Below are 23,902 nucleotides of genomic sequence, written 5' to 3' on the forward strand. Positions count from 1 at the left end.
TTAACCTTAAAAGGTTCTTCTCATCTCTCATACCTCTCAGTCTGAGAATCGGCGTAGTTGGTCAATTCTGGTCTTTCCAGTACTACTGTTTCTCTCTTTTTTTTTTTTTTTTTTTTTATGTGGACACCAAACCTGAGCGCAGTACTCCAGGGTAGGTCTAACCAGTGTGTTTATACAGTTTAAGCACAACTTACCTTGCCTTGTACTCCATACATTATAATATATATTATTATATAATATAATATATGTAAAATATATATCGGCAAACATCCGCCACGGTGCCCTCTCAGTTGCGAGAAGCAGATGATGGAATGTTGTATAGTTTACTGTCAAATCATGCAAAGAGTACGCGACACGTGTTTCGCCCTTATTATGGGCTCATCAGGCGTACACTCTTACTGCACCACTCTCGGGGATCGGATGTCAGCGTCAGAGGCGAAGCCTCGAGGGGGGACCCAAAAATAACCGGAATTTTGTTGTTGTTAGGTTATTTATTTAATTCCGGTTATTTTTGGGTCCCCCCTCGTGTGTATATATATATATATATATATATATATATATATATATATATATATATATATATATATATATATATATATATTGGCTGACTTGATGATTTTGGTACACTATCTGGATGTTGATAGTGATGAGTCCACTGTGATCCTTCTCTAAAAGGTACTTTCAAATTTGAAACCTCCCATTGTGTATTAAAATCATGACATTTCTACGTGTTATGTGCAACACTTCACACATTTTACTTAAGTGTTATCTGCCACATATCAATCCAAGCCTGCCTGTGTGCAGTCCAAGTCTCTGTGTAACACTTTAGCTGATTTTATACTTTATCTGCCGTTCCACCAAGATTGGTAGCATCAGTCTTTCATGTAGGCCTCCAGTTAGTGCATCCTGACCGTAGCTGGTTGCTGAAAACTGCAAATTTTTTTTTTTTTTTTTTTCTTTTTCCAGCTTGGGCACAATCTTGTTTTGTGTTTTATGGACTTTCAGAAAAAGATCTACAGATCTGCCTCTTTAATAAATTATTGTTGCATGCAGTATGTGTAGTGACCTTAACGTGAATGCACTTGATAGATTCCGTGGCTGGTTCGTGTTTCTCGGCCATTCACTCCTCCTTATCCTTGGCATGATTGCTTCAAAAACAAAAGACATATAAATGTGTGGTGTTTACTTTCAAGGTTAGCGGCACTTTCTGGCAATGACTGTGGATTACGTATTGCTTAAAGGTCTCTGCTTTTAAACCAAACTGAATGCAAATATTGGGTGTTATCTTTTTTTTTTCACATTTTTTTGTTATATTCCCATGTTTGCCCATTTTCTGCTGTTCCTGCAAGTCAAATGCCCTCAATAGTAGACCAGTGTTAATGCATTAAAAAGTCTTTGGAGTCGTTACTAATCAGCTCCTGATTATTAACATAGGGATGCCAAAGGTGCCTACAGAGTTGTACCATCTGCAGTCTGCACTGTTTGTTTTGTTTTTACAGTCTAGAACAGAAGAAGCACAGTTACATTTATACCATAAATAGAATGATGTGAAAGTTTTGATTTTTCACCAGTCTGTGTATCATCCATTTTATAACCTGCATACTCCAGACTTAAAGTTGCATTGAGCTGCTACGTATTGTGTGCAAGGCAGAATCCTATCACAGACAAGACCCCAGTGTATTGCAGGGCACACTCACATTCTTACCACTTACTTATACTGGGCAGATATATGAGTTGTCAGTTGACCTATTTGTGGTCTGGAATAGAGAGAGAGAAACATATAACCAGAGAATACATGCACAGACCGTGACCTTCCTGATGTCACCTTCACTGCAGTTTTAGCTCAAATTTCATTTTTTTTTTCTGGTCATTTTCATGACGTTTGATTAGTGATGATTGGAGAAATGTTTTAAAGTCACATGTCCCCCTACATTTTGTTTCCTCTTTGTCTGTCTATACGAAGGCCCTGTCAAATTTCCTGATTTTACAGGGATTTTACAGCCAAAGACTTCATTTAAATAATCTTAGAGAGTTGGGGACAGTCACTGGGCGCTCTGTATGACCACAAATCGTCCAGTCTGCCATCCCTAGGAATTTGGTCCAAGCAGTCAGTGACACTTGGCCTGCCCAAATCACACATGTTTTAATTTTGTCTTAAGTCTTAGGGGAGGGTGTGTGTGTGTGTGTGTGTGAGAAAGAGAGAGCAGACGACAAATGATCATTCACCTGGAAGTAGAATGCAGAATAAGACGAACAGGTATTTGGACCTAATAATAATAATAATTCATTTTATTTATAAGGCACTTTACATTTGTAGGAAATCTCAAAGTGCAACATAAAAAAAAATAACAGACAAAACAAGATACAAACAGAATAAACAACAGTAATTAGTGGCATTCTTGTTAATATGCTTTCCTAAATAGAAAAGTCTTTAGCTGTTTTTTAAAACGGCCCACAATCTGCTGTGTTCTCAGGTTCTCTGGTAGAACGTTCCAGTGCCGTGGAGCAGCGACTGCAAAGGCTCTGTCACCCATTGTACGAAGTTTGGTCACGGGGGGGGCGAGGCGGTAGGTATTTGCAAAACGGAGGTTTCTTGTAGTGGATTGTAGTATAAGGAGTTCCTTAAGGGATTGTGGAGCATTTCCATGAATACACTGATGAGTAAACAGAGTTTGTATTCAATACAGAATCGTGAATAGGGAGCCAATGAAGTGACCGAAGGATTGGTGAAATATGTTCATATTTGTTTGATCTTTTGAAGGGTCTTATTAGATATCCAGATGAGGAGTGCATTACAATAGTCCAGCCTGGAGAAGACAAAGGCATGAACCAGCTTTTCAGCATCACAAAGGCAAGGATGGAGTTTGGCTGTGTTTCGGGGGAGATGAAGGAAGGCAGCTTGATGTGGTGGACGTGTGCATCAAATGACAGATGGGAGTCTAATTTGACACCCAAAATTGTAACAGAGGAGGAGAGGGTAATGGTACGGTCAGAAAAGGAAATAAAATTTATAGAGGAAAGAAGTTGGGGGGGGGGGGGGGGGGGGTAACAATTTAAAAGAGCTTCAATTTTGGTGCTGTTCAGCTTAAGTTAATTCTTGAACATCCAGGCCTCAATCTCATCCAAGCAGAAGGAAAGAATTGATCGGGGTGTAAGAGAAGTTGAATCCAGTCTCGCACAGAGCTGCGTATCATCGGCATAGCAATGGAACAGAAGAGATGCTCTCCTGCCTGATGTGTCATGTTTTACATAGCATGACGGAATGGGAAACGAAAGAGGCAGAGATTGCTGTACCTGGAAGACATCTGTACCGCACTCATTCTGTCAGGCAGCACTATAAAAATGTGTTATTTAAATAATTGTTGTCTAAAAGGGGACAAAGCTCATTATGTTTTGGAAATGTGTAAGTAAAATTGTTGCGTGACTTGTCATCTGCCGTACCAGGCAATGAGATCAGCAATTAGTCGTCAGCTTTGACATCCTTCCCAACTAGAAGTTGTGTAACACGACACATGGTCTCCTGTTGTTGTTGAATTTTCGACAATCCAGAGAAGTGTTTTATGTGCAGTTCCCCTGCTCAGTTTTATTACTGTTGAATTTCAAAAGTAAATTTCAGCAGTGTAACATCTAAGAGTAACAGGTGAGATAGGCATGATGTATGGATACTGTATTACCCCACTAGGGTAGAGGATGTGGTAAAGCTACTGGAGCAAGTGAAGTTTGAAGGAGCAGGAAGTGGGCTGCACTCTGATCAGCATTCACTCCTTTCACATGTGTGTGGCAATGGCTAGTTTAGCATCAAAAAAAGAAGTCCTTTCATGTACCAGCCCACAGGACATGGGGCCTCTGCAGCTTTTCATATTTCCTCAGCTTTGACTTTTGTTTCATACCTTACTTCAAATCACATGAGCAAGCTGAGCTTCTCTCTTTTTCTCTCTCAACAGAAGGATGCTGCACTGAAACCACCTGAGCGCGCTCAGCTTTGGGAGAGACGAAGCGGGAAAAGGAAACGGCCAGATGAGAATGGCCCAACCTCAGACCTTGAAGAAAGACGGGCTGAGAGTTCAGACCGAGACCGACCCAATGGAGAAACCCACCATGGGAGACGGGCAAAAAGGAAGAAACGGGAGGTATGCTTACCGTTTCAGAACTTTGTGTTTTTGAGTTGCCTGCCAGATTGGCCACCGGAACAGGGCTTGAAGGAGTGATTGGTTTCTCCTTTGGCTTCCATACCCTTCAGAACCCTGGTACGGTTATGGTATGTCTTTCTGCAGCATCCATAATGCATCAGAGAATAAATGGTTGGTGTTTATTATCCAGTTCAGGAAAAACAGTTATCCATGAAGCACTTTTGAGCTATATTTTATTTACAAATATGTGCTATGGAAATAAATGATAATTATGTTGTTTTTATTTTCTCCAAGCATGCCAGAAATTGTGGTCACCTGTGCCTTTGTGTCAGGGATAAGATTTCCTGTCCTTCTCATGGCATACAACTGTCCAGTGCCATCCTCAATTGTACCTTGTGTCATTGTATTCAAGTGGTCACATCTATACTGGCACAAGGTGAAATAGTTCTTCTGAGTCATGGCTGGCCTTCAGAGGACATTATATTGGTGAATGGTATATAAGTCTCAAGAGTGTTATACAGCTTTGCATGGCCTCTTTTAGGGATTGTATACTGGCAAGGGTTTCCCTCCATGGTGTTCGTTAATACAGTGAATTACTGCTGAGGCAGAAAATGTCCATGCCATTCACTTCCTCTTGTTCCTTTCTTGATGAGCTGATCTTCCCCAGTGGCTAACAACAAGTATCATCTCTCTTACAGAGCAAATCACGGCGTGGCAGTGACAGTGAAGATTTGCAGGCAGAGAATGATGGTTCCCGGCGTGGTAGCTCCCATACGCTACCGAGTGAAGTGAGTGTTCTGTTTTTCTCAGCAGGGTCAGGTGTGATTAAGGTGCATGGGTTTAGGTTATTGACCATTTTCTTTGGTAGAAGAGGGCAGAGTGGGATGGTTTAGCTGAATATTTGGGACTGAATGCTGATGTGTTGCATGCAACTGCCTGGACAAAAGACATAACTTGAATTGTTCAAAAATAATATCATGTTTCAAATCTGGCACAGGTGAAGAAAAAGTAGCAGCTTAGGTGGATTTATGACGTTATAGTTTTTAAGTGCAATTGTGATTTTTGTTTCCATAAACCTCTGACTGAAGAATTCTTAGAATGATGAGTGATTTGACTCTCCCAATATAGATAAACCTTGTAAAGATTGGTTTAATGTTGTAGCCTTATACAATTGAAAACGTTTCATTACAATACCCCTTGGCAAGAGTTATGTGGTACTTATACACAACGTTTTCTTCTCTACCAACTCATAGCAGCTCTTCTGTGCTTTTTAACCAATAATCCTCCTTTTGTGTCTTAGGGCTCCGGGCAGTCCTACTTGGAAACTGGCTATATTGTAAGTATCTGTATTTGCACACTAGCATCGTCTTCTAAATTAAAAAATAACTATAAGACAAAATAAATAAAGTAAATTATAACCTCGGTTTGTCTCATGAAAGGGCGCAAAGTTTGCTGGAGTAGTATCTGTAGTTGTTGTCAGTGTTTTTGGCACCCTTGCATTTTAGGTAAGTTATCTATGGAAATGTGCCATCTTTATGTCATTGTTGTATGTTTAATAGTGTGTCCAGAGGTTATGAGCAAAAACAAAGATGTCTGGGAAACTTAGATGTGGTAATTTCTGAGAGGAAAAACAAACTATGACCTGGACTTTATAATTGGCATTGTTAGTAATATTTTGTTGCACGACCCTTGGCAGCATCCAGATGTTTCTTGTTGTCATCTATAAGTTTCTTAAATCTGTCTGCTGGTAGTTTCTCCCACTCTTCATCTGAAATGTTTTTCCACCACATGAATGTTTCTAGGATTCCTTTTACCAATGGTAGATTCCAGCTCTTTCCAAAGTTTCTCAGTTAGATTGAGATGGGGACTTATTGTTGGCCTGTTTCACTGTTCTTCTGCACTTTTGGATGTATGTTTTTGGTCATTGTCCTGCTGACCTTTGACCCAGTCTTAGCTTTCTGACACTAGGTAACCCATTTTATGTCTGATGTCATGATTCCAGTAATACACTTTCAATACGGTCCGTGTACTTTTTGGTATTTGAAATTTCATTTTAGAAGCAAAAATGAAAAAACAAAAATGAAAGGAATTTTCAGATTTTGATTTTTGATCAAAGAATGAAATGAGGGAAAATAAGGTATTTTTTTTAATTCTGTGGTAACAAATAGCAATGATAAAACCATTCAAAATGCTAGCACTATAAAAATTGCCAGATTTAGTGTTGGTAAATGAAATCACCAAATGTTAGCAGTTTCGCAGTAAGTAATAACAATAACGTTCATAAAAGAACTGCCACATCAATAAAGCAAAGTTTGCAAAGCTTGTATTTTTACCTGAAAGATGTGACTCAGTTTTTCTGCAGTCATGTCCTCGTCCCGGAGTGTCACTCTTTCACTGTTCCGAAAAACAAAGTAATGGTCCATCCTCTGCACGGGCTCATGATAAAAACACATTCTTTATAGTGATTTAATGTCACTCAACATGGAAATTCAGACATATACTCGTCTAAACCTTCTGTCATTGGGTACGGAACAGGATAAAGGACTAGTAAATCCAAATACCATGGTTCTACTGAAAGAATTTGGACTGCTGCGGACGAGCGGTGAGGCCAGTCTTGCACCCATATTATCTACCTGTGCTATCCGCGCCTCGAGAACAAGACTGCGGCGGTGTATGCGTAAACAAAAGCGAGGTGTCCGCGGTGGGCTCAGCGTTAAAGCTAAAGCTAATCCATGCAGAACGCCACTACCATCGATCTTGGTGGCAAATATCCGCTCACTGGAGAATAAATTGGACTACATTCGGTTGGATTTAACATCGAAGCGGGAGATTAAGGATTGCTGTGCTTTTGTCTTTACGGAGTCCTGGCTCACCGACTCCACAACCAACACTGCTATTAGCCTGGAGGGGCTAACGATTCATCGGGCAGACCGGAGCAGCAGTCTCAGCGGCAAAACACGGGGCGGAGGTATCATCATCTACATAAACAACAGATGGTGTGTTGACTCAAAAATAATCCACACATGTTGCTCTCCGGACACTGAGTTTTTGGTAGTTAAATGCCGGCCTTTTTATTTGCCACGGGAATTTTCCGTTGTACTTATAGTAGCTGTTTATATTCCCCCTGACGCTGACACCAAGGCAGCCATTGACACACTCTGCCACTGTATCAACGATTTGCAAACCACACATCCAGAGGGAGTAGTCATCGTTGCTGGGGATTTTAACCAGGCAAACATGAAGAGAGGTTTACCCCATTTTTACCAACATGTGGATTTTGCAACTCGAGGAACCAATATATTGGATCATGTCTACACCAACATTAAAGGAGCATTCAAAGCATCCCCACGTCCCCATCTTGGCTCATCAGACCACATCTCTATTATGCTAATCCCAGCATATAGACCTGTGCTCATCAGATCAAAACCATCACTCAAACAGGTGAGAGTTTGGCCAGAAGAAGCCATGAATGCACTACAGGATTGTTTTGAGTGCACTGACTGGTCTGTGTTCAGTGAGGCAGCTACCACAGATCAAAGGATAGACATAAATGAATATGCAGAGGCTGTGTTTGGCTACATAAACAAGTGCATGGAGGATGTCTGCGTCACCAAAAACATCATTGTCAGGGCAAATGATAAACCGTGGGTGACTGCTGAGGTGCGAGTTTTGCTGAAAGAGAGAAACTGTGCTTTTAAATCTGGAGATATAGCTGCCCTTAGAACAGCAAGAGCCAACCTAAATAAAGCTATTAGAAGAGCTAAAAGGGCTCATGGAAAGAAAATAGAGAGTCATTTTCAAGATCACAGGAACAGCAGAAGATTGTGGCAGGGGATTAAATCTGTGACAGATTACAAAACAGTTTCTTACCCCTGTGATGATAGCTTCAACTTCCTGAATGACCTAAATAAGTACTTTGGACGGTTTGAAGCATTGAATGATACATCACCAGTGAAGGCCACCCCTCATCCTGATGAGAAGGCACTGTGTCTGGAACCGGATGATGTTCTACGGACTTTGAGGAGAATTAATCCAAGGAAAGCTGCGGGACCAGACCAGATACCAGGTTGTGTACTCAAAGGATGTGCGGAGCAGCTGACACATGTCCTTACGGATATATTTAACATCTCTCTGTGTCAAGCTGTTGTGCCATCTTGCTTTAAAACCTCAGAAATCATCCCAGTTCCGAAAAAACCCATAGTCACAACCATGAATGACTATCGCCCTGTAGCCTTAACATCAATAGTGATGAAATGTTTCGAGAGGCTGATCAAGGACCACATTACTTCTGTCCTACCCTCCTCTTTTGACCCACTCCAATTCGCCTACCGCTCCAACCGTGCCACAGAGGATGCCATATCTATTGCACTCCATTTTTCATTGGAACATCTGGAGAATAGAGACGCTATGGTCCGCATGTTGTTTGTTGATTTTAGTTCGGCTTTTAATACCATCATCCCTCAGAATTTGATCAGCAAACTGGGCCCATTGGGACTGGGCATACCTCTGCAAAACTGGATATTGGACTTTCTAATGGATAGGCCACAGTACGTACGGGTAGGAAAGAATAAATCAGATACCATCTCCTTGAGCACAGGTTCTCCACAGGGGTGTGTTCTAAGTCCCCTCCTCTTCACGCTCATGACCCACGATTGTTGTGCCAAGTTCAGCACAAACCAAATTATTAAGTATGCGGACGACACAACAGTGGTGGGTCTCATTCGAGGTGACGGGGAAGGGGATTACAGAGAGGAGGTGAAGTCATTTGTGGAATGGTGTGATAAAAACAATCTGATACTGAATGTCGAAAAAACAAAAGAACTGGTGATCGACTTCAGGAAGAAACAGCTGATACACATCCCGGTCTACATTAAGAACACTGCTGTGGAAATTGTGCAGTCTATTAAGTTCCTGGGAGTAAATGTGACGAACAACCTCACCTGGTCCCTGCACACCTCCTCCGTCATCAAGAAAGCTCACCAGCGCTTGATCTTTCTGCGGAGGCTAAAGAGGGCCCATCTCAGTAAGTCAGTCCTCACCACTTTTTACAGAGGGACCATAGAGAGCGTGCTAACCAGCAGCAGCTCTCTGTGGCAGGAGAGCTGCAGCGCTTCGGACTGGAAAGCACTGAGGAAAGTGGTGAGGGCTGCGGAGAGGATCATTGGAGCCCCGTTGCCTAATGTACAAGATTTGGCAAAACAACGCTGTCTGGCCAGAGCTGTGCGGATTTCTAGAGACCCTACTTATCCTGCCTCTGAACTCTTTTCCCTCATGCCCTCAAGCAGAAGGTACCGCAGCCTGAAATGTAGAACTACCAGGTTTAAAAAGTTTTTTTTCCTACTGCCGTTCATCTTTTAAATGAAGCATTTTAGTATTTTATTGTAGGCTGATTTTAACTATGTGTTTTTATTAATGTCTTGTGCATCGTATTTTCGTTCTGCAGCACATCTTGGATGTTCTGCTAAATGACAAATAAAATTGAATTGATTGAATTGATTGATTGATTGATTGATGCCATGCAGTGTAACTTCAAGGCCGTAGGTTGATGTGTTGTGAGGAGGAGGACTATTCGCACGTGTCGTCAAAAATCATGCAGAAGAAGAAGTACCTCCGGTTTCAGACAATGAAAATGCGTCTATTTTGTTTTTTTTGAGCTATAACACTTTCATTATTTGAATCACAAATAAATCGAGAAAAGTATGTGTAATTTTAAGTTTACGACTGCTATTTGTTACCACAGAATTAAAAAATACCTTATTTTCCCTCATTTTATTCTTTGATCAAAAATCAAAATCTGAACATTCCTTTCATTTTCGTTTTTCCGTTTTTGCTTCCAAAATGAAATTTCAAATACCAAAAAGTACACGGACCCAATATCCTACAACTTTATGGAACCTCCACCATATTTAACTGTTAGGTTGTTCTTTTCTTAATAAGCATAATTTCTTTGCCCATAAATGTGTCACCGGTGTGTTTTACCAAAAAGCTCAATTTTGGTTACATCTATCAATAGAACTATTTTTCCCCAGAAGGACTGACTTCTCATAATGGGGTTTGAGCAAAAGATCAAGTGTGCCTTTTTATGTCTGTATTCTATTTGAGCAGTGGGATCCTTCTTGGTCTTCCCCCATAAATTTGTTCTTTGTTTAGTAAGCAGCGTACAGTGAGCATTGCAATCACCGCTCAGATTGCTCAAGGTTAGCCTTGAACCCTCTGGATGCTGTACAGTTTGTTCTTCTTGGATTCATTTTCCTCTTCCCACGATGTCCAGGGAGGTTCTTGACATTTCCTTTAGCAGTAAACGTATTAATAACATTGTGTGCTGTAGACACAGGAATCCAAACGTCTTTGGAGATGGCCTTGTACCCTTTTGAATTCTTAATGCTTGGTGATAATAGCTTATCTGATGGCCTCCGGCAGCTCTCTTGTCTTCACGATTGTGAAAAAGAAACTGGGTAGAGAATGTGGAATTTTTAAACATTTAAAGCCATCATTCATTCTTTAATTTTAGTCAAGTGAGTACTACCTGCTGATCAAAGGTAAGTCTAGATTTACTGCAATGGAAATGTAGTTCTTTTGTTCAGAGTGATTTGAATTGCTTCTAATGATGGCGCCAATAACTGTGTCCAAGTTGCTCAGATATATTTTATGTTGTATACCTTTGAACATACTACCAAAATATTATGATTATATAAAGTTGGTATATTTCCAATTATTTCTTAAGATAATATTATACATAACATGTCTAAAATTCAAGGGTGCAGGTAATGTTGACCTCAACTGTAGTAGATAAGGCCTCCTGTTACCTTTGAATCCCCTGACTTGTCCCAGTGTGGGTGCAGAACACCCTCGTTCCCCGTTGTTCTCTTCTTGTTTTTGTATGTGTGTACTAGATGGCGCTTCAGATTTTAAAGGCATGTTCTATGCCTTCCAAAGTTTTGATATCCACTTCCCAATCAAGGGAAGAAAGAAAAGATGTTTACAAGAAGACTTCTCGTCACATTCAAAGAGAAAATGCATCCCTCCACCACTTACTGCAGCCCATCCGACCTCAGACTTTGGCAAGCTTGGGGTTAAGCTACTCCATAAGTTCATGCCCAAGGTTCTGAGATAATGAGGCTCATTTCTCTCCAATAGGGGAAGCCTTCCTGCTTCAGTAGGGGCTGATTTCAGATGATGCAAGTGCACTACAAGTGCCATCAGCACAGCAAACCGTGAGAAAGGCTGAGCTCAGTAGAAAGGGTGAAACACCCCCCCTCTCCCCTCACTAACCCGTCTCTGTTTTTCTCTTTTAGTGTGACATAGAAAGTGAGTCAGATGACAAGGTGAGATTTCCTAGATGTTTTGCTGCACAGCCTTTAAATTCCCAGCTATCACCATTGGCATACCTTACAAGTGAAATGTGCATTGGCAAGATTCTAGCTTAAAAGAAGACATTGAATTATTTGAAATTTCATGCCTACTTTGGTCTGCCTGACACTTATTATCCCTTTCAGATGTCAGATGCTGATCTGGACCAGTCCTTTGTTGTGTCTGCAAGCAAAAGTAAGTCCATCTGATTTGAAAAATAGAGAAATGTCTGTTGGATAATGTGTTCACTAGTATACTAAATCCATCAATTTCTGAGAGACTAAAATGTACACCTTTGATAAATCTCACGTACCATGTTGACTTTCATGTGAAAAAGCAAGTACACCCCATTTTTATGCTCTTATAACATACATAACATTTGATCTTCATTAAAACAGTCTCTTTAGAAAAAGGTGATGCAATTGGAGAAAAAAGAATGAAAATTTGATTTTTGCAGTAAGGTATTCAGTGAGCAGTGAATGGATGCACCATTTCCACTTGTGGCTCTTTGGAACCTTGGCTCTAATAGCTGGTACTGCCCCTTCAAGTAGGCATTTCCTGTAACTGTCTAGCAGCCTCCACCATGCAAAGTTCTTTTCAACTGTATGATGATTACGGGGTGTCTCTTGTGCGCAGCCTGTTTCAAAATCCAGACTCCTGCAGCATCTAAGTGGGATTCAGATCCAGGCTTTGACTTGGCCATTTCTTGAACTCTCCGCTTTTTTTTTTTTTTTTCTTTCTTCAGCCATTCCTTGGTAGGTCTTGCATTACCCTTAAGTACCCTCTGGTACAATTAAGAATTCTTTGTGGATTCTATGTTTATGGGCTTCCCAGGCCACAGTGCAGCAAAGCAGCCTCAAATTGTAACATTTCCAATCCCCATACTATAAGGTTCTTCTGATCAAATGGTGTTTTTGGTTGTTGCCAAACATATCTTCTGGTACTGTGGCAAAATAACTGACTGGTCTGTCCAGAACACATTGTGCCAGGAGTCCTGCTCTTTGCCTCCGTGTTCATGGGCAGAGTTTAGTCGTGTCCAGATGCCCTTTGTGGACAGCAAAGTTTTCCACCTGGCACACCACCCATGTAGATCAAACTTGTACAGCTGCTTTATAATAGCAGGCTTATGTCCTTTTACATGAACAGTGGCAAGAGTGACCTGATGAAATTCTAGGGTTATCAGAGAATGCTTTCCCTGAGTAATGGGGATTGTGGAAGAGAGGTGAAAAAGAGAGTGCAGGCAGGGTGGAATGGGGGGGAGAACCGTGTCAGGAGTAATTTGTGACAGTTGGGTATAAGCAAGAGTGAAAAGGAAGGTCTACAGGACGGCAATGAGACCAGCTATGTTATATGGGTTGGAGATGGTGGCACTGACCAGAAAGCAGGAGACAGAGCTGGAGGTGGCAGAGTTAAAGATGTTAAGATTTGCACTGGGCACGACGAGGATGGATAGGATTAGCAATGAAGACATTAGAGGGTCACCTGAAGTTGGATGGTTGGGAGACAAAGACAGAGAGGCGAGATTGCATTGGTTTGGACATGAGGAGAGGAGAGATGCTGAGTATATTGGGAGAAGGATGCTAAGGATAGAGGTGCCAGGGAAGAGGAAAAGAGGAAGGCCTAAGAGAAGGTTTATGGATGTGGTTTGTGAGGACATGCAGGTGATGGGTGTAACAGAACAAGATGCAGAGGACAGAAAGATATGGAAGAACGTGATCCGCTGTAGCAACCCCTAACAGAAGTAGCCAAATGAAGAAGATCAGAGACTGCTTTTCCCCATCTTGAATTTCTGTCTGTTTTTGCACTTGCTGGCGTAGCGTGGCCTGACCTGGACAAGTTGGCAGTTATTTGAAATCTCCACAGATTTCCACTTGTTTGGAAATTTTTTTTTAAACTCCATCCCAGGCACATGGGTATCTTGAACCATCTTTCTTAAGGCTCCAGAGAGTTCTTTTGATGTCGACATGGTGGTAACACACACACACACACACACACACACACTTCACAACAAAGAGCAAACTAAATGTCTGAGGTGTAAACCTGACTGGATCTGGTGCACTGGGGTTTAACTTTTAAGTATTTGAAGTAGGAATAAATGTAGGGGTGTACATACTTTTTCCACTTGAGAGATTTGCATTTATATTTATTCAAATTGTACAGTGGACTACAAAATATAAATGTGGCATGAAGTATGTTATAATATATCCCCTTGAATTCTTAAATGAAAGTGGAATCTTGATGTCCACAAATGTCAACTATTTCATGTATTGTACTTTTTTTTCCACAAGACTGTGAAATACGTCAAAAAAATAAATTGGCTTATTTGTTTTAGGGTTTGGATGAGAATACAAAATAGCCATGAACCAAAATAGACAGAAAATTCTGCTCTCTGTCTAGGGATATAAAGGGTGTTGTACCGTGTTAGCCATTATGAATGTAGTGAGAGGTCAAGCAGAATGACACCTTTTATTGGCTAACTAAAAAGATTAGCCAATAAAAAGTGTCATTTTGCTTGACTTCTGTGTAGGATAAACAAAGTACAGATTCTCATTCCTGACATCTGGCTTTGTCTTCCCCGACATTTTCTCCCAGCTGTTGAATCTCTAAAGCAGTGCTAGTATAAGTTCACCTGGTCCTGTTTGTTTTCTTGAATTTGATCTGTCCACCTGAGTTTCTAATCTTCAACTTGTTCATTATTTTTAGTGCCCTCATCAGCTATGGGCAGCAGTGCTGTGAATGGACTCGACTGCGAACCCTCGACTCGCCTTTCAGTGACCTCGCGGGTATCTGGTCTCCAGCGCAGCCAGGAGAAGAATCAAGACCTCGATGGCCGTGACCCTCTGCTTGTGCCTTTCCCTTCAAAAGGTCCTATTCCACTCCACCAGGTGGACCCTGCCATTACTGGCTCAAGGGGAGTGACAGTGGCCACCACTGGACCTCCCCGAGGAGAACCGTCAGTCTTGGGGATTGCAAATCCCTCCACTGCTCAGCATAGCAGAGAGCCCTGTGGCAACTACCTCGCCTCATTGGGCTCCTCTAGGGCACCCACCCCTGCTCGAACCCCAACAACAACAGCTACTGCCACTGCGGCTCCCCAGTCAAACACAAGTGGAGGCTCTCGTGCCACTCCCCAACCGAAAGCTCACACACCTCAGCCTCATGGTAAGCTGTCTCACCAGTTTGGGTCTACACAGCAGCAGCCAACTCCGCAGTCGGTGTACAGCTCTGGACTCGGGCTTAACAATGTCAGGTTAGTAAAGTCCCTCTCGCAGTCTGACGGTGCAGGCACACAGCAGCCTGCTGCCCACACATCTCACAACGAACATTCTGTATCTTTATCCTGCAGCCGAAGCAGCACTCCTGCCAAGACCACATCATCTTCATCCCAGCTGCCTCTCCATCGTCCACCTACGCCTTCAAGCCTGACACTAAATCCCTCGCATGGCTTCTCTGGAGCCACAAGACCTCCTTCACACCCAAATGGAGCTGGGCTGTTTACTTCATCACTGCCTCCGCCTCCACCACTATTACAGGTTGCAGGGCACTCTGCCACTGCCGCTGCTGCGTTCTCTGGTATGTCTTAACACCTGCCTTTCCTACCCCTTTACCTCTGGCTTGTTACATGATTCATTTTTTTTTTTTTTTGTCTTTTAATCCTCTACAGAGCAGGACCTAATCAGACAAGAGCTGAACTCACGCTTCCTGACGTCCCAGGGCCCGGAAGGTCGAAATGGCCCAGCTTCTGCAACAGGGACTGGCAGCATTGGCCCGCTGGCATTCCAGTTTCACCAGCACAACCACCAGCATCAGCACACGCACACTCATCAGCACTTCACACCCTTTTTGCCGCCTGGTGCAGCTGCTGCTGCCACCGCCATTGTACCCACCACGCCCACGCCCGCCATGGTGCGTACCAACTCTCGGACAAACGTCAGTATAAGCCATCTCATTTCTCTATTGTTTTATTATTATTTTTTTTTATACGCGGTCTACTGTTTTAAGTCAGTTTTCATGCCAAGACATTGCAGTTTTTAAATGGTTTGAGAATTTATCTGTGACTGGTAGATTCTGATCCTTAATACTTCAGTGCAAATCTAATCTGAAATGTTAAACTGCAACTGCAATGGCTGCCATCTACGTTCTGGAACAAGTCATCATTTTATGTACTACAGACCTGAACTCCTCTCAGACACCCACACCTTTGTCTCCCAAAAGGTAGTGGCCACGCTCACTGAGTACTGAGTGGCTCTTAATTGTGCCACTGCTGCACTTTGCTGTGCGGATGTCTGCTTTGCTCAGAAGGCTCCTCTTGACGTAAACCATATGCTGAAGCGCAGCGGCTGGATATGGATCTCTGGCACCTGTGTATATGTCATCCGTGCCAAAGCTGCTGCTGCAGGGCTTATGGGGTAGATGGCATATGGTTACTCTGAAAAGGCCGCCTTTTTGTGGTTTGGTATGTGACTGGTGAAGAGAGCTCTGTGGCTGAATCTCAGAGTCCCGAGAACAGCACTGACCAGCGCTTTCTCTTATTTCCAGTTCGACAAGTATCCAGGGAAAATCGAAGGCCTCTACAGGCAAACTGTGAGTCCCTCCTGTTTGCTCGTCCTTCTTTCTGCCCTCTGCTTGTCTGTATTTGTACTTGTGCGTCTCACAGTTCATGATGCAGCTTTGTATAGTCAATGAAGTGAGACTGATGGTGTCTGATTAGCCAAGTTTTTTGCGAAAGGCAAGCCTCTCTGCTTTGCATTTTTTTTTTAAATATATTTTTGTTAGCTTTGCCCTTCTATGTCTGCCTAGCAGCTTTTGTCTGTGTTGGTGTGAGGAGGTGGGTGTTACCGTCAACTGTTTTACTCTGTCTACACAGCCACACATTTATCGTAACACAAAAGCTGTGGCAAAAAAGCATTTGTGAGTAAAGTGTGAAGCCAATCAAAAACGTTTGCACACTAGTTTTTGTCCTAATGCTAAGGTTGTCCACGAGCACTTTGCATGCATCGTAAATTTTAAAAAATATGTTAAATCGTAGGAACTGCACAGATGTTGTACATTCCAAACTAAAATATCAAAATAATTTCAAGCATTTGGTAAATATTTATTGAAATGCTGTAATTACATTGAAGGAAAATATAAAAATACATACTGCCGCTTGTACAGTGCTGCTTGAATGTCTGAACTGCTTGCTGCAGTTCTTTGTTACATTTTGATTTTTGAATGCAGAATACAGTATGGTATACTGTCAGGGAGGAAAAAGACCTCTTTAAAAGAAATTGGTAAATACGTTGCCTTGTAATAGTCTTCAGTTCTTGTAAAAAGTTGTCACAGTTATCCGGATTTCAAAAGATACCATAACATTGTTTTCTAAGCCAGCTTTAACACTGAGTAGGTTCTTGGGGCAGGGGGGAGCTTTTCCCAGCAAACCTAGGGCACAAGGCAGGAACAATCCCTGGACAGGGCGCCAGTCCATTACAGGGTGAATACACTTACCCACACTCCACAGTCGATTTAGCGTTGCCACTCCACCAAACCTACATGTCTTTAGACTGGGGGGGAAATCAGAGGACCCGGTGGAAACCCACTCAGACACCGAGAGAACATGCAGACTCCTCGCAGGGAGGATCTGGGCCGAGAACCCTGGTCTTCTTATTGTGAGGCAGTTGCGCTACCTCTGCGCCACCATGCCGCTCAATTTCAAAAGATACGTATGCATACTTCACCAGTAGGTAGTTTTATTGATAACCTATGTGGTCTAACAGTTTAGTTTTGAAGCCAATGGGAATAATTTGTGAAAGTGTGTTTCTGAGGGGGAAAAAAAAAGGAAAAATATATTAACACTAGAATTACCAGAGCCTACGAAAAAACTCGTAGATCCGGCCCACCTTAAATCCGTTTGCACCTCTCCGCCAGCGTCTTTTGTCATATATACCTATGTCTGTTTTTTTTGACATCATAGACCATAAGGTGCATTCTAATTAAGCGTGAGCAGGAACACTCAATAAAACTGAATAAAAGAAATCAAGTGACGGTGAGATACGAAGAAGGCAGATTCACCAACGTTTTGTGTGTCAGCTTTTATCCCTCCAGATGAGAGAATGTCCAGTTCCATTGTCTCAAAACATCACTCACATCTCCAGTTATTCCCGCGTCCAAACTTTTACAAGTCCTATAAATGTGCACTGTGTTAGATTCAAACCAAGTGTATGTGTGTACTGTATTATAATAACAAAAAGAGCAGCTCACTGCTGAAAACTGCAAATATAGGAGTGAGTCGGGATCAAACCAGGGACTCTTGATTACAAGTCAACAAATCTTACCGCTACGCCACGGAAGCTGTTGTCTTTTCCTTGAACCTTTTGTGAAAGTGTTTATTTGATCTTTGGACTTCAGGCTTCATACATTATATAGTTTATGCCTACATTTTGTCATTTACTACTAAAATATGAAAAACATTTGTTTTAAAAATGTGTTTACACAGATTATTGTAGAAACAGAACACACATGAAATGCGTGTGTTCCAAAATAACGATCTATTATTTCCACTCTAAAACTCAACTTCACTCCCAGATAATCAATCAAGGCATGAGCTGGGAGAAGTTCGTGCATGTTCTAAGTCGGTGGGGGGATGGAATAGCCGGCTGCTTGTCTGTATCGGCACATTTACAGGACAAAAGACCCTGACGGAGAGGTGTGAATGGATTTAAGGTGGGCCGGATCTACGACTTTTTTCGTAGGCTCCGGTAATTCTAGTGTTAAAACCCAACACCAATATTTAGCAAGGCTTTTTGAGGTAAGTGTAAACCAGCATTGCATATTGCTAAAGAGGGATTTTTGGCCTGTTCTGCCTGGCAGAATTTCTGTAGATCAGTCAGGTTAGTTGGATGGCACCTATGAACTGCAATTTTCACAAAGAAAAGTTCCAAAAATTCTGGATAGGATTGAGATCAGGACTTTGACTAGAGGCGTTTGTAGGACCCTCAGCCACTCCAGTGTTGCCTTGTGCTTTAGATTGTCATCTTGCAGGAAGATGAGCCTTCTCCCAAGATTAAGTAAGTTTATATTCTCCAGTGTTTCTCTGTATTTAGTTCCATCCATTCTTCCATTAGTCTTAACCAGATTCCCAGTTCCATGAAACGCATCTCTACAGCACTATACTACCACCATCATACTTGACTGTAGGGACAGTGTATTTTGAGGCGTGGGCAATGCTGGCTTGATGTCGTACATAGTGTTGTGAATTTTGTCTGAAAAGCTCGGCTTTCTCTAACCACAAAACCTTTTCCCACATTTTAGTTGGGTCTCCATCATGACAAACTCCAGATGTTCCTTTTTATAGATATTCCTGAGATATGGCTTCCTTCTTGCCACCCTCCCAAACAGTCCAGTGTAACTGTGGACTCTTGCTGTTACACTCTTTAGAACTTATTATTGTGTACTCATGCACATGTACACCAACTGCAGTAACAGACCTCCGCAGTTCCTTTAAAGTGACATCTGAATTCTTTTTTGCTTCACTTACCAGTGCACATTTTGATCGATCACCTCCTTTACGCAATGACTAGGAGGTGTGGTACGCTTTCCACATTCTGAGGATGGATCCAGTAGTGCTCACTTGGACATTCAAGCACTTTGATCATTTTTTTGCTTCCCTTTTTGTGACTAGTCTGCCCTTGACTCTCCATTTTTGCAGTCTGTACACGGCCTAGCCAATGACCCCTACACAGAGTGATTTTTATATCCAGAAAATGTGACCTTTACTCCCAATTTCTTACTTGATAGAAACTAATTATTCAGTGAATCCCAAAGGAAAGGAGCTCTCTCTCTTTTTTTTTCTTTTTTTCTGGGACTAAACAGATTATTTTTGTCGGAATTCTTACAATTCTTGCATAACAGAACTAACTATTTTACATTATAGCGAGTAATTAACCATAGTAAAAAAATAGTAAAACATTTTTTCTTTTTGTAAAACTTGAGTTGTGTATGGAGTGTTATTTGATTTTAAAAAATTTAATAAAGTTAAAATATTTTTAAAAAAAAATAGTAAAACGTAATAAATTGAAAGAAAATCATGTTTCATGTCATTAGGGGTATTCATTGCGTTATACGTTTTCGTTCAGCTTGGCTTTGAAATTAACACACATACTTATTAAACTTACACTTTTATTGTAAAATTTCATTAAACTTTGGCTTTAAAAATGAAACTGTTTAAATACATAGACTTTCCATACAAATATATCTTTTGAGATCCAGAGAATGGTGATAACTTTTACAAGGCAACATGAGAATGCACTCCTGTGCAAATGTAGGTGGCATATCTACCCCTAACAGAGATGATGAACGTTTTTGGTCTTTCGCATATTCTTTGGGTATTTTTTTTTTTTCATATTCTCAAAACAGCCAACAAATTTGGACGATTTATGTGGTGGAGGACCCATTTTTGACATTGTGTCTCTGGGGCTGATATTTCCCTCCAGAATATTTTTTACATGGCTTTGAATTCATAGTTGGCTCAGTGATGGACAGTTAAACGGATCCTTGGGTACCAAAGTAGTGTTTAACCCTGATGTTCATTACCACCATGTTCAACAGTGGGAATAAGGTTATCTTAATGACGTATTTTAGAAAGCTTCGTTAGGTCTTCCTGTAAGAGAGAATTTTAAATGTTTAAAATTCCAAAGTAGTGGGATTTGAGTAATGATGAAAGGGTAACGTTGTGTTATTTTACTTCTTGCTTTGACAGTTGGTTGAACGTGTTTAGTATGAGCAATTTTAAATGGTGTCATTAATGAGCTGCATTATCCAAAATTTTACCATGACAGACGTGCTTTTTTGTTACCCAAAATAAATCTTTTAATAATTATTAAAAATAGCAAAGAAAAATGTATATTTTTGGGGCAAGGTATTCCTTTTAATTTTTAATGTTACCCCATTTTCCTTTATTGTGGTAGCTAAGAAAAAAAATTTCAATCTCATGTTTTCGTGCAGAGTGGAGAGACAGAATTTCATGACACATCAGAAGCTAATAGTGACCGATGCTGCACAATGGCAAACAATATGAAAACATCCATGGGGAAAAAAGAGAAAAACCTCTTGCGTTAATCGTGTCATATGCTGAAACTGTGCAAAATGTATGGTTTTTTGCTAAAATATTGCTGAATATAGTTTTGGAATAATCCACGCACATCCTAAACTTGAAACCAGAGCCTTGTTGGATTGACTTTTTCAATCATTTGTCGGTGAAGAGACCGGTCTTCAGATCAAAATGCGACTCCCATGAGTATTTGGTTTCATGTTTGGAATGTGCGTGGATTATTTCAGAAGTGGCACTTTAAACAAAAATTTAGGATAACTGAGGATTATGCGACACGAGTAACATGAAATTTTTTTTTCTTTTTCCCATGGACATTTTTTTTTTGTTGTTTTATTAAGCCATAACCCGTTTTTCTGTCCATTCTGCATGCATAGATGATATTAAAAATGTGTTTAATGTTGTACACTTTATGACCCTAGAACAGTAGTTGGGTGTTAAGTTGACAATATTGATTTTTATAGGTTGAAGAGACGTACTTGGGATGTTTTCTAAAAGATCCACCCTTTGACCTTCATCTATAGGCTTATTGTTCCTCTGCAGTGTTGCATTTTTCCCGTCCTTCATATCTTGATAATCATGTCAAATTTATACTTTAATTAGCAAGAATATTTGTGGAAGAATGGTGCAGTCAGATCTGAAGGACAAAAGTTATGATTGTATGCATCAGAAATGAAAATAAGCTGCTGATTGTATGCATCAGAAATGAAAATAAACCGCCTGTGAAATCAGCTGTTGAATTTTTCATTTGCTTTGCAGCCTTTCTACTCGGCATATCCTCCATCAGTGGCTGGAATTCAACCTGTGCTGCCACCTGCTGGGCCTTTTAGTTCACTGCAAGGAGCCTTCCAGCCCAAGGTGAGTTATTTTTATTAGTTAGAAGCAAATGAAGGCCTTCCACTGTCTGCTATGATTTGGTCTTCATGTTGCCGTAAGCTGATAGGATCACACAGTGTATAACATACTGGGCATGCACACACTTAAAACAATAAACGTCACCACATTGTCGGCTTGTGATAGAAGTGTTACTGTTTGTTTTGAGTGTATTTGTTGATATTTTAAGTTATTAGCCTCTGCAACAAGGATATCATTAGGTAATTTGACAGATTTTTGGTTTTTAAAAGATCTGGCTGTGGAAGACAAATTACTGCGAGGTGTGACCACATAGCCTGTGGTAGTTTTGCACAAAAAGTTAATGTCATTTGTGATCATTTTTTTTCCCCTTAAAGTGATCGAGTATCTTGATTTACTTCTCCCTGCAACCAGAAACCTTATTTTCTAGAGCTCACCCTGTCCTGCTTCGAGTTTTCAGTCTTGAAGCCTTGCTAATGAGAGAAGTGTTGAAGACATCCTGATTATTTTATAGGTTGAGATGGAAAACCATTCCTCGAGAGAATTGACAGTGGGTAGCAGTTACATCGTGCTCGTGGGCTAATGGGTTGCTAACTTGTTTAATGACTTCTTTTAATCTGTATATATATATATAAACGTCAAATACCACTGACTCACTCATCACAAAATCTCCCAAACCATGAGGACTTGGGACTTGAAATTTGGAATGTAGGTTACCCTTGGCCCATAGGTGCTTGCTAAGAAACGGTTTTAAAAATTTCGTGGTCCAAGCACGTTCTATCCGTGTGTCTGTCCGCTTTTCACAAGAGAATTACTTAACGGATTTAGATCTGGTTGTTTTCTATAATTTGCTTGAAATTTACGGTTGATTTTGCGACTTCTCTCATCGTGCTAAGTACCAGAGTTCGCTTGCGGTATCGATGTATTTATGCAAATCCAAGAGAGTGGCTGTGGGCCGAGAGCAGGGAGGCGGGGCCTTCCTCATTCACTCGCCAGCCTCTGTTTGAGTTGGTCTACGTCTCGCCACGTGTTGGACTGCACCTTGCCTCCGCTTAGCTAGCTATACCTGTTTGTTCAACAGACATTATCTACAGATTGTTAAGGAGTAACGTTTGACGTTTTTGAGAAAGAGATCAGAGCTCCATGTGTTTTAGAGGGTAGCTGCTGTTTGCCAGAGCTTTTCTCCCCACGCAGGGAACACTTACAGTGCCAATGTCTATTGATTTTTGCCTGTTTCATTACTATGTGGGTGAAGCCACAGGGTACAGCTAGTGTAATACACACAGAAATACCACATAATAAAGAATCAAGTAATTTTGTGTCATTATTGATTTCCCTTTCAGACGACCACCCAAGAATTAGCAGCTCGTTTGGGAGCCGTACCTCATACGCTACAGCCAAAGGATCCTCGGGTGAGTATCAAACATCCCAGCATACTTTTTTATAAGTAAGGGAAGACCGGGCAAGTTGTCTCAAGTTTTACTTAGTCAGCTGTGGATGGGTCAAATATCAAGTAATTTCCAAGCAGAGGCCTGCATTGATTAGGTAAATTACCATTAAACAGATACAAAATAACAAGCATTATCAACAGAGATACTCGGTATGTAATAAACTAATTTAAACCGGGACACTTGAGATGTGACAACATACCGCAGGATGGGGTATGTTGTCTCACAAGCAGGGGCATTTTGTCACGAATAGTTAAAGCTGTCATCAAGTAGGCCTTTAGAACATACCTACTACTACAGACTAACTCAGTTGCAACAGCATCATGTTCCTGTAACAAAACACAATTTTACAGTCATAGTTACAGGTCTAGTCCAGGCTTATGTCAGTGCCATAGTTGCACAGCAGTCCATAACGAAACTTAAACTGCTTGCTGCTTCTGGCAGTTCCACCAATGCGAATGGGGACAGGCAACTTCATGAAGATATCAGTGGTGTCATACTCCCATATTTCATCCTTTTCCGGGAAGATGAAAATGAAGTCTTGCTTTGACGGAAGTTGACGCATGAAGATGGTCCTGACGTTGTCGTCCTCCTCCTCCTAACTGTAGATTTCCATGATTCTGCCGACATACAGCTTCTGACTTTTCTTTCCCGCCACAGAAAATGAAATTGTCGTTACTAGGCAAGATTGCCACAGACAGTTTCGCCCATTACAACACATGGGCACCATGGGGTGGACTGTCTGTCTGTCATACTACTTTGGCCCTTTACGCCTATCGTTTAGCTCTAATGTGAACAGGATTAAAAAGGCAGAGTTCTTAAAATGCTGCAGTTAGCCACTTTTCAAAAAATATCAAAAGGGAACAGCAAATTGGAATTAAGGCACTTGCAGAATTTTAGGTTAACAGAATGTAAAACTTGCTTGTGAATTTTTCCAGGATATGATCATCAATCTGAAGGTTTCCAATGTCATGTGACAACATGCCCCAATAGAGGTCAGAACATTTCAGTTTTCAGCAGCGTAACAACTAGCACAT

At 41.2% G+C, this 23,902-nt stretch overlaps 1 protein-coding gene across 1 annotated transcript in view; it reads left to right on the forward strand.

Moving 5' to 3' along the window:
- Nucleotides 1–23,902, forward strand: part of fbrs (fibrosin) — a 78,035-nt gene that overhangs the window by 42,182 nt on the left and 11,951 nt on the right. The window contains exons 2-12 of the mRNA XM_051934890.1: nucleotides 3,945–4,130; nucleotides 4,829–4,918; nucleotides 5,431–5,529; nucleotides 11,426–11,455; nucleotides 11,627–11,675; nucleotides 14,184–14,730; nucleotides 14,827–15,053; nucleotides 15,145–15,386; nucleotides 16,020–16,064; nucleotides 21,325–21,423; nucleotides 22,761–22,829. Coding sequence (XP_051790850.1) covers nucleotides 3,945–4,130; nucleotides 4,829–4,918; nucleotides 5,431–5,529; nucleotides 11,426–11,455; nucleotides 11,627–11,675; nucleotides 14,184–14,730; nucleotides 14,827–15,053; nucleotides 15,145–15,386; nucleotides 16,020–16,064; nucleotides 21,325–21,423; nucleotides 22,761–22,829 — 1,683 coding nt within the window. The remainder of the gene's footprint in view (nucleotides 1–3,944; nucleotides 4,131–4,828; nucleotides 4,919–5,430; nucleotides 5,530–11,425; nucleotides 11,456–11,626; nucleotides 11,676–14,183; nucleotides 14,731–14,826; nucleotides 15,054–15,144; nucleotides 15,387–16,019; nucleotides 16,065–21,324; nucleotides 21,424–22,760; nucleotides 22,830–23,902) is intronic.

The sequence above is a fragment of the Erpetoichthys calabaricus genome, chromosome 12 (genome assembly GCF_900747795.2).
Source record: "Erpetoichthys calabaricus chromosome 12, fErpCal1.3, whole genome shotgun sequence".
Lineage (NCBI taxonomy): Eukaryota > Metazoa > Chordata > Cladistia > Polypteriformes > Polypteridae > Erpetoichthys > Erpetoichthys calabaricus.